General features: G+C 29.1%; 2 protein-coding genes across 2 annotated transcripts; one reads left to right on the top strand and one right to left on the bottom strand.

Annotated features, from left to right (window-relative positions):
- Window positions 1-2,018: 2,018 nt before the first annotated feature.
- On the top strand, window positions 2,019-4,553 carry LOC100573243. The gene is made up of 2 exons (XM_029491376.1): window positions 2,019-2,865; window positions 3,592-4,553. Exons 1-2 carry the CDS (start codon window positions 2,613-2,615, stop codon window positions 4,410-4,412), a joined length of 1,074 nt encoding a protein of 357 aa, XP_029347236.1. The 5' UTR covers window positions 2,019-2,612; the 3' UTR covers window positions 4,413-4,553.
- A 708-nt stretch (window positions 4,554-5,261) lies between these two features.
- Window positions 5,262-14,835, bottom strand: LOC100161089 (protein toll). Its single transcript, XM_008183880.3, has 4 exons — window positions 13,842-14,835; window positions 8,280-10,302; window positions 6,324-6,482; window positions 5,262-6,227 (listed from the first exon to the last, which is right to left on the bottom strand). The coding sequence occupies exons 1-4, from the start codon at window positions 13,901-13,903 to the stop codon at window positions 5,487-5,489; spliced, it is 2,985 nt and encodes a 994-aa protein (XP_008182102.1). The 5' UTR covers window positions 13,904-14,835; the 3' UTR covers window positions 5,262-5,486.
- Between the last annotated feature and the right edge of the window lie 307 nt (window positions 14,836-15,142).

Below are 15,142 nucleotides of genomic sequence, written 5' to 3' on the forward strand. Positions count from 1 at the left end.
TAGGTGCCGCTCTGCTGTACAGTAGGTTACAAGTGGCCAAGTGGGTCACTGTAATGGATGGTGTTAAATGTGAAATATATAATGTCATTGTAGTAGAAACACGATTCTAAGCGAAGACGGTCACTCATCTGTCAAGCATATGATAATACTAAGTATATGTATATTTGATGATATTATTGTGAATAAAGTAATTTATATATTATAATCTATTTACGTGGAACATTGTTTTACATTTTCAATCCTTAGCTATAAACGTTGAACATTTTATAAATTTTTAACTACAAAATAATTATTAAATTTTAAATTTGATAAATTTTGACAAAATTCGAACTTTAAATGCTTATATAAAAAAATTGTGCCTATGTATTTTTAAAATTTTTCAACTGCTATTGGAACAATATATCAGGAGCCTTGCATTACACTTTCACGCTTTTTTACCTAACAAATAATATTTTATTGACAATTGTAGAAAAAAAATCAAAAAAATTAAAAAAAATGACAATTCTCGTAAACAGCACAAAAATATTTTTGTCAAAATATGATGATGTATATAAAATGGAAATATAAACATACAGTGAAGTTTTCTTGTAACTAAAAATATTCGTTTATGAATTACAACAAAATAACAAAATCGCTACATGAGAAATCGAGTGAATATCCAATCTTGTAAAAATATGAATTTCAAACGCTTATAAAAATTTAATTTGATTTGCTTGTAAACATTTTTTTTTTTTTGATAAAGGTAGACAAACTTATAAGGAATCTTGTATTATATTTTAAAATCTTAGATTTAAATAGAAAATTTTTGATGAATTAAACCCAAAATAATTTGCACTTTTTCGTGAATTTGACGTATTTTATCAATATTTGAACTTTAAATGCTTATAAAAAAAAAATATAACTATGGATTCTTAATATTTTTAATCTGCATTGAAACAATATGTTAGGAACCTTCTATTAAATTTTCGAGCTTTTTTAATCATTAAATAATATTAATAATAATATTTATATTTATATAATAAAAACTAAAAATATTTAGCTTAAAATAAGTCAAAATATTTTGACTTATGGTGTATAGAAAATGTTGATATAAACATTCAGTCAAAATTTCATGTATCTACAGTAATTTGTTTTAGAGTTACGTCAAAAACCAATGTCCTATATCGATTTTTGTGGAAAATCAATTTTGCGTAAAATTCCCGTTATTCCTTAATTTTTCTTTTGTTTTTCATGGCGCTATTAAAAACTACTGGAACATTTTTACTTTTAAGATCTTAATTAGTGACCATGACCAGTGGCGCAAATAGGAAAAATGTCTAGGGGGTTCAAGTCCCAACACATTTTTTTTAAATTATAATTTTTAGGTGTATACTTTTAAGGATGGTATACTATTATATTTTGAGGGGGATAAGCTCCCCAGGCCCCCCTATTTGCGCCACTGACCATGACACATAATAAATTGTATGGCTTGTAGATTTACGAATTCATACACGACATCGTGCACATTGTGTGTATATTTCATTTATTTCAATTAACAATTAAACATACATTCTTATTATCTATTCAATTAATATGAAAATATGCAATTTTACTAATTTTTCTATAATTAACATAATATCCACGGATTAAGATAAATAGGTAGTTAGTCCGCGATTGAAAATGATAAGCATAAGCTGTAACGGAGACGCTGTGTACACAGACTTGTACATGAAAAATCTATTTTGTCATGGACTTCTATATTATAATCACAGAACAATATTATACAATACTAATTATATTAATTATATATTATATTATATTAATACAATACTGTTATACATATATAACCACGGACTAAGATTAATATTAATCTTAATTAAAATTAATATATTTAATTAGTTAATCTTAGTCCGCGGTCCGTGTATATAACTAATATATTATGATCTGTATTATATACTACAGACTTCTATACTACCGCGGACTAAGATATACCAAGATATATCATAGATATATCCAAGATATATTATATCTTGGTATATCTTAGTCCGTGTGTACTACTCGGTACTCGCCACCCGCGGAACAAGACGTATCCATGGCTCATGTATATTTCAACCATTTTAGTACCCCAATCCCGTACAAGACCGAATGATGTATTGATGTTCGGTATTATGTGATAACTATGGTGATAACAGATGCGGGGATTTCCCACATTTTTCCCTGTCACGAAAATAGCATGATTACCTAAAGTAAACATACATAATATTATTATTATTGTGTCTTGTGGACAACCCGACAATTAATTCGAAGCGTCATGTGTACCAGAATTGTTGACATTGAGCGGCAGACGCGATTGTCATATTATAAAAAACCCCGTTCAATTATTTCATTCGTAATAAATATATTATATATAATATTCATGAATATTTTTATGTGTTTATCGATGTCGGCTATAGTTTGGTTGTATTTTATAATATTTTTTCGCGGGGCGCCGCTGAAGTAATTTACGACGATAACATAACGATGCGAGTGTTTGATCACAATATTATTAAAATACAATAATATAATAATTATCATACGCACCGTTCCTATAATAAAAGTATATTAATTTATTGTGCACAGCAGCTGGGTGCACGATGATCCTTCACGACGGAATAATGTTCGACGATGGGTCATCGTACCAGCAAAAGATGTTCGACAGGGCAGCCGTGCTCTTACAGAAGTTCCCGTTCCGGTTCCTCAACAGAGTTTCCAGAGAGAACACCGAACGGTCCGGTAACTCGCGCAAAATGGCGTTTTACTACTCGAAACGTTTTCCAAACATGTGTATGAGCTCGTCGTTTTACGACGACGTAATGAACATCGCCGAAATGCACGTGAACTATTACAGTGAGTATTGTAACCTATTGTTGCGCCTAACAATTAAAATTTCTATAAGTGTTATAATGTGTAATTAGGTGTTTTTTGTTTCCTACATTCCGGACTGTCGTTATTTACTTTGGGAAAACGGATCTATTTTAGATACAGGGTTTTTCAAAAGTCTTCATCTGATTTCAAAAACTCAATTATTTTAAAAATTGATTTACATTGGGTGGGTTAAAGTATAACATATTCTTAAAATAATTAAGCCTAAATAAGTTTGCTTACAAATTTGCCAAATCACCCCCACTGGCCACCCAGCACTGATCTACCTATACAATATTCAAATTTCTCCCCAGACGATTAATGTAAATATTGCTAGCTATGGTCTAACCAAGGGGTTGTAAGTAATTGAAATTTTATGAGAATAAGCTGTACTTATTATAAACGCATAAGTTACTATAACCTCAAGTTAATAAAGTATCTGGGTACTTGTCTTTTTACCTAATACTGAAAATATTAGAATAATCATCAGCTGCTTTTTAAGTTTATCATTAATACATCATGAAATAATAATATGTTAATACTTTTTTATACTATGTACATTTTAGAGCTATCAATCAAATTAGTTATTATTTATTGTATGTTAAAATTAGTAAATTCACTATGTACTAAGAAATTACAAACACAATTTAAATTAATATATGTTATACCTAATGTAATAAATACACTAATAATTTATATCTAAATTAACAGAATCCCGTTGGTTTGATTTTGGTGAACTATATTCAGAGCCATCTTTCAATGAATCTACAGTTCCATGGACTAATCGTCCAGTATTACGACCAGTACATACACAAAATACTTTTGTTCATAGTGTCAATTACAATTACAATAACAATCAGAGGGATTTAGCAAATAGTCATACTCTTAAAGTTCAATTACCCAATAAACTAGTCACCATTCTAGTACCAACACCTAGTTCTGTTGAATCATTATCAGCATCTAGTTCACCATTAGATTTTGAAGAGCCTATTACACCTATTAAAGTAATATCTAAAAATAATAACGATTTTAAAAAGTCACCTGAAGAGAATAATAATAAAATACATGTCATCGAGAATGATGATACTAAAAGTGGCAGCATTGACTCAGATAGTTCTAGGTCTGAAACTCCTATTGATGAAAAGACTGTATCATATGCAGAGATCATCAAATATTCCAAACCTACCAAACCAAAGCAATCTGAAAAACCTGATTATAATATTATTGAAGAATCTAGAAAAGAATCTATTAAATCTAATAGAATTCCACCATCTAAAAAAATATCAATTAAGCTGCCTGATGCTCCATTTCTGCCAAATAACCAACATTGTGCATTTTGTAAAAACAATGGTGAAGAAGAATCAGTATATAGAACACATTTTGTTAAAGATGAATTAGGGAATGTAAAGTGTCCATTTTTATCAAGGTACACGTGTCCACATTGTAAAGCAACCGGGACTAAAGCACACACTATTAGTAGATGTCCATTAAGTAATAAAAATAGAATTAATAAATTCAATAAACAACAGTGATAAAACAGAATTCATTGTTAACATTGTTTTAATATACATATATTTTTAAATATTATTTGTTTAATTTATTGTTTCTTTTATCTTAATAGAGCAAATTATAATTTTTAAATTAAAATAACTATATTTACTTGATATTTTTTACATTTTATTCTTTTAGATTTTGTTACAAGTATACAACTAATAATTAATAACTTAGGACAATTTTGTTCGTGTTTATTTAAGTTTATAAAATGTTATATGTTTTAAGATTTAAATGTTTATATCAGTTTATTTAAAGAATAAGTGAGATTATAAATACAAAAAGACTATACAAAAGCTTTGTTATTATAAAATTTCAAATATATGATTTTTTGTTATTTTATTATTTGATTTTAATTTTATATTAGTGAAATATATAAAACATTTTTTTTTAAATTAAATGTCTAACAACTATTTCTCTATTTAATAACTTTTTATGAATGATTGTTTATTTTTGTAATTTTGTGTAACATTAATCTATATTTTAATTAGTTATTTATTCTTCAGGTACATTTTAGTTTTAAATCTTTAAATACAAATATAACAGTACTTATATTACGATAATTCAATTTATTATAAGACACAGTACATCTTTCAAACTTTTTATAGATATTAGATACTCACCTCTCTCCATTCTATTCAATTGACATTAGTATTTTTTTTTTATTACTAATAAACTTTGGATTTGAGTAAAAAAATTATCCCAAGTATTTCAAGTTAAATAAAAAATTGAAGGTTATACATAAGCACAGCACATATTGATATTTATTAAGTATTAAATTATATATAACAATAAATATGAATATTTTAAACATATTTGATACAACAGAATTAAAGTTAACAAAGTATAGTGTATTTATACACTTTTTTTTATTACAATACAGTTTATATCGGTTTGTGCTTAATTACAAGTAATAACATAAATATTCAATTTTATAACAATAAAAAAAATAACTTATAATAAAATAACTGTCACAAAATGTACATACTGAAAAAAAATGTAAATATTACATTTTATTAAATAATTAAAACAGGTTATTGATTATAAAATAAAAGTTATGTTAACCGAACAGAATTTAATTTATCTGGTACTATTATCTTAGCTCTAGTATTTTTTTTTGTCGCTGGTCTATGCGGAAGTGCATATCTCAATTTCTCCCAAAACCATCTATCTCCCCATTTAATATAAGTATTCATGGACAGGTATGCTTCTAACTCTGAATCTAAATCTTTCTCTGATATGTCATTATAAAGTATGACGATTAAACGACTGCGGCGTTCGTTCAGAGCACTGGAATAAGCTGTCCTGAACTCTGTACGGCCCCAAACACTCTTTAAATAATTTTGTGATAATACAATAATAGTTCTTCGAGATTCATCAACTGAACGAGCAATTTGATTAGGTATCCATTCGCCGACTACCCAGTCTCTATAGTGAAGACAAAGTTTAAATGGTGAGCTGCCTCCTTCCAAGCCTGGTACTAAATGCTTTTCAACTAGTTCTATGTCCATGTGAGAGTAACTAATAAATGCGTCATATTTTTTATCCAGGTCGAGAGATTCTTCAGATATTGGCCATGTTATGTTATAAGAGTACAGCCATATTTTGATTTTAGTCTTGTTGTTACTATACAACATCCATAACAAACCTAAACTAAATACTGAACTCAACACGGCTAAAAACATAGATACAGTGATCATGTCAGTATTTAATTCTTCTTGACATACTTCTTTCTCAGTCAGGGTTTGTAACAGAGTTGATGATTGATCGCATGTGATATTGGCTAAATCAAAAATCTATTTGAAAAAAAAAAAAACAAGAATAATATACTAACTATATAATAATATCTCATCATTTTTAAACTTTTAAAAGAGCACCAGTAAATGTTTCACCTTAGATGAATATTTGTGAATAAAATTGATAGTATTTTTGGCATTACAATCACATATCCATGAATTACTGTTCATTGTTAAGTTGTTTAAGTTGGGTAATATATTGGTCAAATTCGTCTCACTAATCATTGTAAGATTATTATGCTCCAAGTGTAATTCCTAAAATAAAACTTGGATTTAAAATGTATTCATAAAAATCTAAAAAATAATAAGACCATAGACTTAAAAAGCTATTTTAAGAGATCGGTACATCCCCATGCATTGTCTCACTGTCCTACAAATGCATAACATAAATAATTGCACATTCCGAATAATTTGTTTAACTCTGTTATGTTTAATCTTTAATACTAGAGTGAATTGACCTATTATCAAATGTAGAAGTAAGAATATAATCTAGAGAACCTCAAAGGTTATTTTATTTTTAAATTTAGTTTAAAAATTATCAAAATGCAAAATTAAAATATAAATAAAAATACCCATGAGTTTCAGTGAATAATATTCTTAGTTCTAAATTACATAATAGGTCATTTGGCTCTCCTATTAAACATGAGCTAAATTAATTATTCAGAACATACAATATGCTATGTTATGCATTTGTAAGAAGTGGAGACAACACATGCAGGTTACTCTGGTAACCTTTATTTCATAAGGAAAAGCTTGGGTTATAATATAAGTTGTGGCGTATTACTAACAATTCTGACTTCTGAGTGAACCTAGACTTACTCTATAGTGTGTATAGAATTTTTTTAAAGCTCCGTGTAACTCATAAAAATAATATTAAAGACCGGGGCTAGATACTTATGGCACTAGAAAATTATGAAACATACGTTTTAATATACCTTTGAAGAAATGCAAAATATGCTCTACAAAGTTTAGAAAAATGAAAACAATTAGGTATTGCAAATGTTTACAACCATAAATCTGTATGAAAAATACCTTCGAGTAACTTACAATTAAAACAATATCCACTTGCATTAAGTACTTTCATTAAGCGCATGCACGTGCAATATATATTATTGGTTATATTGAAAATATTAAAACCGTTTTAATATTTATTGATATCAATAATATTGATCGTTTATGGGCCGCTTTAAGAGGATGCAATACCCGCATGTGTTGACTCCATCTTTGAAATATACAACACAGAAAATTTTACATTCAAAATAATCCAATTTACTGTTATTTTTAAAATTTTGGTGAATCGAACTGTTATAAAATGTATAGGCGAGTCATGGTGAGATTATTATCTCGGGCATCTTGGAGGCTTTTATAAATTAGAAAGAAAGTTACGAGCTTTTTAAAATAATACATGGTATTGATGATTATAACATGCTTCAAAATTCAAATATCAATAAAAGCCTCCAAAATGTCCTAGATAATAATCTTACTTTTTTATTGTATACAAAGTTAATCCATTCTAATTTTAAAAATAATAGAGTGAAATGGATTATTGTGAACAGGTATGTTGTATGTTTAAAAAAAGGCATATAACCGAAATATTTTTATTTATAAACAATGACAAGTTGTAAACGGGCACACGACACAGCATTGATCGGCAAAGTGAATATACATGTGTACAGCAAATACTTCTGAATTTTAGCATAAAACAGATTCATAGATTATTTTGCTATCTGTTCATGTACCTCAAACAAAAATGCAAATACTAGAAGTCTCAAGCCCTGTTAATGCTTTAGATTTATTAAAAATGTTGTGTGTTGTAAACATTTTCAGATACCTACATTAGTATAGGTAAGTATTACCAACTATAAAATATAAATATAGATTAAAGTTTCTATCAATAGTAAGGTTCAGGAAAATTTTTAAGAACTCCATTACAAGAAAAATAGTAACTGTAAAAACTATGTACTGGTTGAAATTAAATCCTTTTCACTCATAATCTAAAATAGTATAAATGTAAATTAATTGTTTAATATAAAACTAGTTTCATCAACTCACCGTAAGATATTTAGGTAACTGCGTTATGTTAATGGTATTTAAATTATTATAACCAATATTTAACTTCTTGATGTTTAAATTTTCATAGTTTGGTAACTTGGTGATAGAATTATTTCTTAAGTTCAGTTCCGTATAATTAACATTTCTACTTGAAATTATTACTTCCGGTGCCACTATTAAATTTCTATTTGAACAATTCATCAGGGCAGATTTGTCATGAGGGCGGTAAGTACACTCACATTCAAAACAGTCAGTCTTGTCTACATCCTCAAAAATTTTCCAGTCACATGTTAAACTTTCGATATTCAGGTTTGAAAATTCTGTGCCCAGACCATCATTGCAAATCAATTTTTGTTCAATTTGTAAGTACTTGTATACTATTTTTGGCATTTGGTTATGTAAAAATCTTGCATACTCATAATTACGACAATCACAAATGAATTTATCACTAGACAGATTTATTTGTCTATTATTCCAGAAATTATATGGTGGCGATTGTGCTTTAGCAAATATTTCTAAATTTGACAAATCAATTACTTCTAATGGATTATTGTTAAGATTAGTTTTTACAATTTCATTTATGTACTGTATATCTTGTATTCTGAGTACAGTGAAGTTATTACTTGATAGATTAATATTAATTAACTTAATCAAATTTACCCAACCAGGATCAATACAATTTATAAAATTGTTTGATAAATCAATAGTTTCAACTTGATCCAAATAATATAATGAGAATACGTTATTTGGGGTCAAGTTACTTATTTTATTATAAGCCAATTTTAATGTTTTTAATTTCGGGACATTTAATGCTTCCCGATTAATATTTGTTATCTTATTTCTTTCCAAATTGAGGTACTTCAAGTTTCTTAAGTGCTTTAAACTGTAGTTATTAATTTTGATTATTAAATTATTGGATAAATCTAAGGTTTCTAGATTTATTAATGGTCCTAGTAACTCATGATTGATATTTTCAATTTGATTTTTAGATAAATCTAACAATTTTAATTTCCTAGCATCCCGAAAAAACATCACTGGTAGTTCTTTCAAACGATTTGAAGCTAAAGATAAATTTGTAATATTTTGTGAATCCCAAATCATATTTTCGGGTACCTTTTCTATGTTTAAAGACGTGAGATAAACATTAAGTAATCTGTCTAAATTTGTTAAAAATCTTTGAGGTATAGTGGTAAAGTTACCATAGCTGAATCTGATTGACACTAAAGAAGTGTTTTTAAATGTTTGGTCAGGCATTGTTACTAAAATATTTTTGTTTAACGATATATTAAGAAGTTGGTTAAGACGTCCAACAGTTAAAGAAGTAATTCTATTATTGGCTACATCCAAATTATTTAGACTCTGAGAATTTAGGTCCAAAGATGTTAAATAATTTGTGTCCAAATTCAAACGTTTCAATGGAATACCATAAAATAGATCACTATTTATTTTGGTTATCTTATTATCGCCTAAATCTAATATTTGTAAAAGAGTGAGTGGTTTGAACACACCCGCAGGTATATCTTCTATGTAGTTTTCTCTAAGATATAATTTTGTTAAACGAGGTGTTCCTTCAAACGATTCATTGGTTAATATTAATTTGGTAAGAGTAATATCTAACGTCTCCACGCTCTCCAAATTTGACAAGTAAGTATTTTCTAGACTACCATTGAGTCTCATGGAAACTAGTTTCAAACTTTGAATCTTATTAATGCCAAGTGTTGAGATGGTTTGATTAATTCCTGAATCGGATAATAGGCATTTTGCGTAATGTAATTTATTAATATCAATTTGACCAAAATTCTGTTCCCATTTTGTTTGATCTGAATTACATTCAATTTTAATTATGGATTCCATCAAATTTAATTCCAAAGTTGATAACCCACATTCCACTTCTATATCTTCACCATAAAGATCATGCTTACATGAGCATTTATCAATATTTTTTATATTTGTGCATGTCAAATTTGATAATACTTGACCAAGAAGTACTTGGAGTATAATTATGTGCATTAACCAGTTCATTCTGAAAAAAAATAAACATTGCTTTAAAATTATAAATAAAATTCTAGGTGAATATTGTGAATTTGTAACTAACATATTAATATGAATTTAAATCATCTAAAGTAAAAAAAACCATTGAAGTTTATAAAAAAAATTCTTATTCATATTGATATATTTTTTTTTATCAGGATTATTGATTATTTATAATGAATAAGTACGATATATGATTCAGTATGTTATAATAAGTAAGTACACCATTCGGTTTCAATTATATATAAATTGTACATAAATCAAAGGTTGTTTTTTTATAAATTATAACGCTCCAGATAACAGAAGTTGTATATTATTATTTTCTTACCAACACACTGTTAAATAATATATTTTAAATATAAAAGTAATTGAAAATTAGGGACAAAGACCATAAAGTTGTATCGCTTTTAATATATATATGTTACGGGAAATGATGTAAACATGTTAAATATTGTCACTCCCCGGTTTAATTGGAGAATAATGTTCAATACATTTATGAGAATAATTGTGTTGACTTTTAAAAAATTGTGGGTTGCATTTGAGTGAAACTTTTTTACGCACTCTGCTCTGGGAATTTTTCCTTGTTTAAATTGTTCAATACATTTATAATTTTATATAACTGGCATTATATGTGATTAACTAGATATTACAATTCGTTATCGTAATGGGACGCAATACGACCACATAACCAATGGTAAGAAGTAACTACTAGGAGCCAATACAGTATCATCCCATTTGTGCAGTCGGTGTGAACGATCAGTAATAAGTGTATAGGTTATAGGTACGCGAAAAAGCTTCGTTAGTTAAAAATATCACTACGGAAGTAGATAAACAAGCGAAAATTCGACTAGCTATAACGCCGATAAGCAAAGTAATAATATGAAAATATGGTCTATTAGTTTATTAGTTTAGTATTTACGCATATATTCTAGCGAGTACTTGTATATTGTATACGAGTTAGCGTTGTAGTTTTATTTAAATGTAATATTAAAGTATGGAGTATAAATTTAATGCGGCCTCCGAAAAAATTATCAACATTAAAAAGAGAGGTAACAATATATTTTATTTTAGTAATGAAGAATACAACAATAAGATTCAAAAAGTAAAAGAATTAAAAATTTGAACACAAAAAAAAAACGGTAACGAATAACAGACTTATGTATAAATATGATGCTGTGACAATTGGTGGAAAAGTTAAATTAATTTAACCTATAGTTGAAAATTACTGATGTTTTAAATTATGTCACAGTAAACGAGTAGTTTGAAGTAATTCATTCGGCACATTTAGCAGTAGAGCATGGTGGTAGAAATAAGATGATGGCTATGTTGAAAACAAAATATTGTAAAGTGACAACGGAGGCACCAATCATCATTAAATACTAAATAGTATCTATATTAAAACAATCAGTGTATTATTTGAGATTAATCATAATTTACCAAAACTTGTGGTAAACGAAGTCAATGACCGGTGAAAGATGTATATTTGAGTTTAAAATATGTGTTTTTACAACATTTACCTACATAATTGAATCATTTTGGCTAATGACGACATTTACCAATTTTCGTCTTTCACCGTAACATATACAATGCAGCATATAGCCGCAAATTGGAGCAAAAGGTTATATTCGAGGTTATGTTATTCTCATAGATTTTTCTTATTAATTTTAAATGGTTATTCTATAGTAGATATGCTACACTCAAAGTACTAACTGGGCCAAATGTATTGAACAGATTACTATGCAGCACATAAAAATGTATTGAAAAAATTGAAAAAATACCTGTTGTATGTTTTATTTTATTCATTATTTACAATACTATATAAATAGAATACTTCTTTAATTACAGTTTATCAGAAGATAATACAGAAAAGTAACATGAAACATGTTTACCTCTCGCTAACATAGTTGTGACACATAAGGAAATTTTTACAATTTTTTTTAAAATTAATTGTTCATTAATATTGCTATTTGCAGGCCATAAAAAAAATGAGCCTCGTATTTCACAAGCCCATTCTATAGTATATTATATACCTATTTACATAAACTATACATCCTTATTACAGTTACAAACATCAAAAGGTTACTTTAATATTAGGATTTAAAAAAAAAATCAATTTCATTATTAATAGTTTATTCAGAGACCTGGACTTAAAAAGTAATTTTAAGGATAATCAAATTTAACATAATTTTGTATCAGGAAATTCTGTGTTTTTACAATCTTGTTATCAACATACCAGGGTTCGAAGTACTAGATCCAACTCATTAAAACCCAGTGGGCCTAGTTATACAATTCAGTAAAAAAAACCATACAAACTTTAAACTGCATTTTTATTACTTTTTAGTACCTAACAAATAAAAAATAAATTTAACAAAATGAAAAAATAACAATTTGAACTTTGATAAAATAGGTAGGTTCATTTTATTTTACTTTTAAACAGCATCTTGCTATATATTTGTATAGGTTAGGTTTGTAAGGAACCACCCTTGTAAAAAAGTGTCAGGAACTGCATTTATTTACAAATTATTAAAACCTATTAAAATTTAAAACCCATTATTACCCATTCAAACTCATCTGGGTAGGATTTTTTTAGAAAACCTGTGGATTTTTTGAATCCTGCAACATAAATAGAAAAAAAACATGATGTCCAGACGTCCAGTGCACATACAGAATATAGATAGAGGGCATAGTATAGAAATAGGTATATGCAATTTAAATATATATTACAATAAGAGTTATAATATATATTTACCTATAGTACATTTTTGTAAATAATTTTATATTATCTACCTATTGTTAAAATACCAAAAAAATACCTATATTTACAAATCAATGATCAACTTGCACCACCCTGGAATGAATTATCTAAAAAGAAAACTATACACATAAAAATAATCCTGGGAAGGGAGGAAGGAAGTTGCCCCCTGACATTTTATAGAGGGAGCAAAGTTACTGTTTTTCTCTCCTGTATTAAGTTTTAATTCATTGGATACAATATTTATTTATAATTTTTTTTTAAAGCATTAGGTATGCTTGTTTCAGTATTTTTTTTCTGCGTGCCTTTTATGTAATTACTGATTTGTTATTAAATTATTTATATTGTAATAGGGACCCTTTTGGTCATTACAATAAGGATAGATAGGTATCTAGTATCTACCTATATAATAGTTCTTATTTGATTCTTATTTGATATATTTTCACCAATTTAACAATTCTATACAATTTCAAGGACTACTATATACACGGTACCTATCTTAAAATGAGTTAACATGTAAAAAATAAAAATATATTATTTCCCCCAACCCCCAAAAATGTAGTCCGCGTAAACTTAATTCATATTTTATAAGACGAAAAATCTCGACAAAAATATAACGATTGTGGTTGCGACTTGCGGTCGTCTCTCACGCGCGAGTCTGCACGAGGACCTCCAGAAACCCGCTACAACAAGAAATAATTTAGTAATATTGCTAATTGACATATTAAGTAATAGCTGATATCAACACAAAATCACAGACAATCGTCGGGAAAACTTACTTAAGCAGGATGTGGCGCGCAATGCGGCATTCGTAGTGCTTCAACGAACTCTTTGTGGGCATCGCCGTCGATGGAACGACTGTGGCGCACTCATCCCTAAGACGACTGCGGAGCTTTCGGTGAGAAGATGATCCTCCGACTAGATCTGCCCGGTTCTGGGGACAATGAGATGCGCGGTGGCCGAAACAGAAATGTCATCTGTCCGTTTTACACCACACAGACGTCGTAAATCGTAATAATAATATCACAGCCGTAAAGTCGATAAACGTCGTAAATGCGGCGTATGTCGTCGAAGAGACTGAAAACTGGAAGGATCGGACGCGCGTCAGTCAGACAACTGCGATCGAAACACAACACGACGACGCGGTTTGGTAGATATCGGTATTCGGGAGACTATTATTTATCGATTAGCGACCATAATAATCAAGTTAAATAGCTAGCGAAGTCAAATTACCATTGTAACTCGCAGGTATTTACACAATACTGGTGATATTATGTTAGTTTTTACCGTCGGGACGACACGATTCCACACGATCCCGGACCGTGTGCGGCACTATTATATATCTCTACACAACAACAGGTACGACGTGTGTACAGTGTACGACGCGTAGTCACTAGTGACTACGCGTGAAATATTTCGTCAATCGTGAATCGTCGCTATTCCACTATTCCGCGCTTATAGGTAGGTAGGTAGAATAATATTATTCAGTCGTCACTCGTCGCCGCCGTCAGTTGTAGAGGTGGAAATTTAAAAACCGAGTACGCGAGGCCTTTCGCGCGTGCTACCGCGAATCTGCGACGGAGAGATCCCCTCTGAAGCACAACCGGTTTCGACCGTAAATATAACAGCGCCGGGCGATAGTTATTGGTTATAGTCACAACAAGCGCCCCGTGCTTGTATAATGGTCGTATCGCGGTGTAAGATCGCAACAATATTATAATATTATTATTGCACGCGTGATTACGCCACCGAGCGAGAACGTGGCGGGCCGTCCAGACACACGACTGCAAAAACAAAATGTGAATTCGTAATTCGTATAATGGCGATGAAAATATACAACATTTATCGCGTCCGGTGCAGTGGGAGAAAGCCAAAACGCTCGTAATCTGCGCGTAAAATGCTTTCCGCCGTCGGTCGTTTTTTCAATGTTTATTCGATAAGAAACTATATTATTGTGTAATGTGTATAATATCATACTATATTTAGCACTGTCCAGTACACGTCTCAATAACATGCATAATTTATTATTATGAAAAATAATATGTGATATATTGATACCATTACTATTTAATATTTATCA

This window comes from Acyrthosiphon pisum, chromosome A3, assembly GCF_005508785.2.
Source record: "Acyrthosiphon pisum isolate AL4f chromosome A3, pea_aphid_22Mar2018_4r6ur, whole genome shotgun sequence".
Classification (NCBI taxonomy): Eukaryota; Metazoa; Arthropoda; class Insecta; order Hemiptera; family Aphididae; genus Acyrthosiphon; species Acyrthosiphon pisum.

Coding starts and splice junctions, on each gene's coding strand:
- LOC100161089 (XM_008183880.3), bottom strand. CDS start 13,903: ATGCCCACAAAGAGTTCGTTGAAGCACTACGAATGCCGCATTGCGCGC. Junction 10,303..13,841: donor GCGCGCCACATCCTGCTTAA/GTAAGTTTTCCC, acceptor ATTTTTTTTCAG/AATGAACTGGTTAATGCACA. Junction 6,483..8,279: donor AGTTACCTAAATATCTTACG/GTGAGTTGATGA, acceptor GTTTTATTTTAG/GAATTACACTTGGAGCATAA.
- LOC100573243 (XM_029491376.1), top strand. CDS start 2,613: ATGATCCTTCACGACGGAATAATGTTCGACGATGGGTCATCGTACCAG. Junction 2,866..3,591: donor AATGCACGTGAACTATTACA/GTGAGTATTGTA, acceptor CTAAATTAACAG/AATCCCGTTGGTTTGATTTT.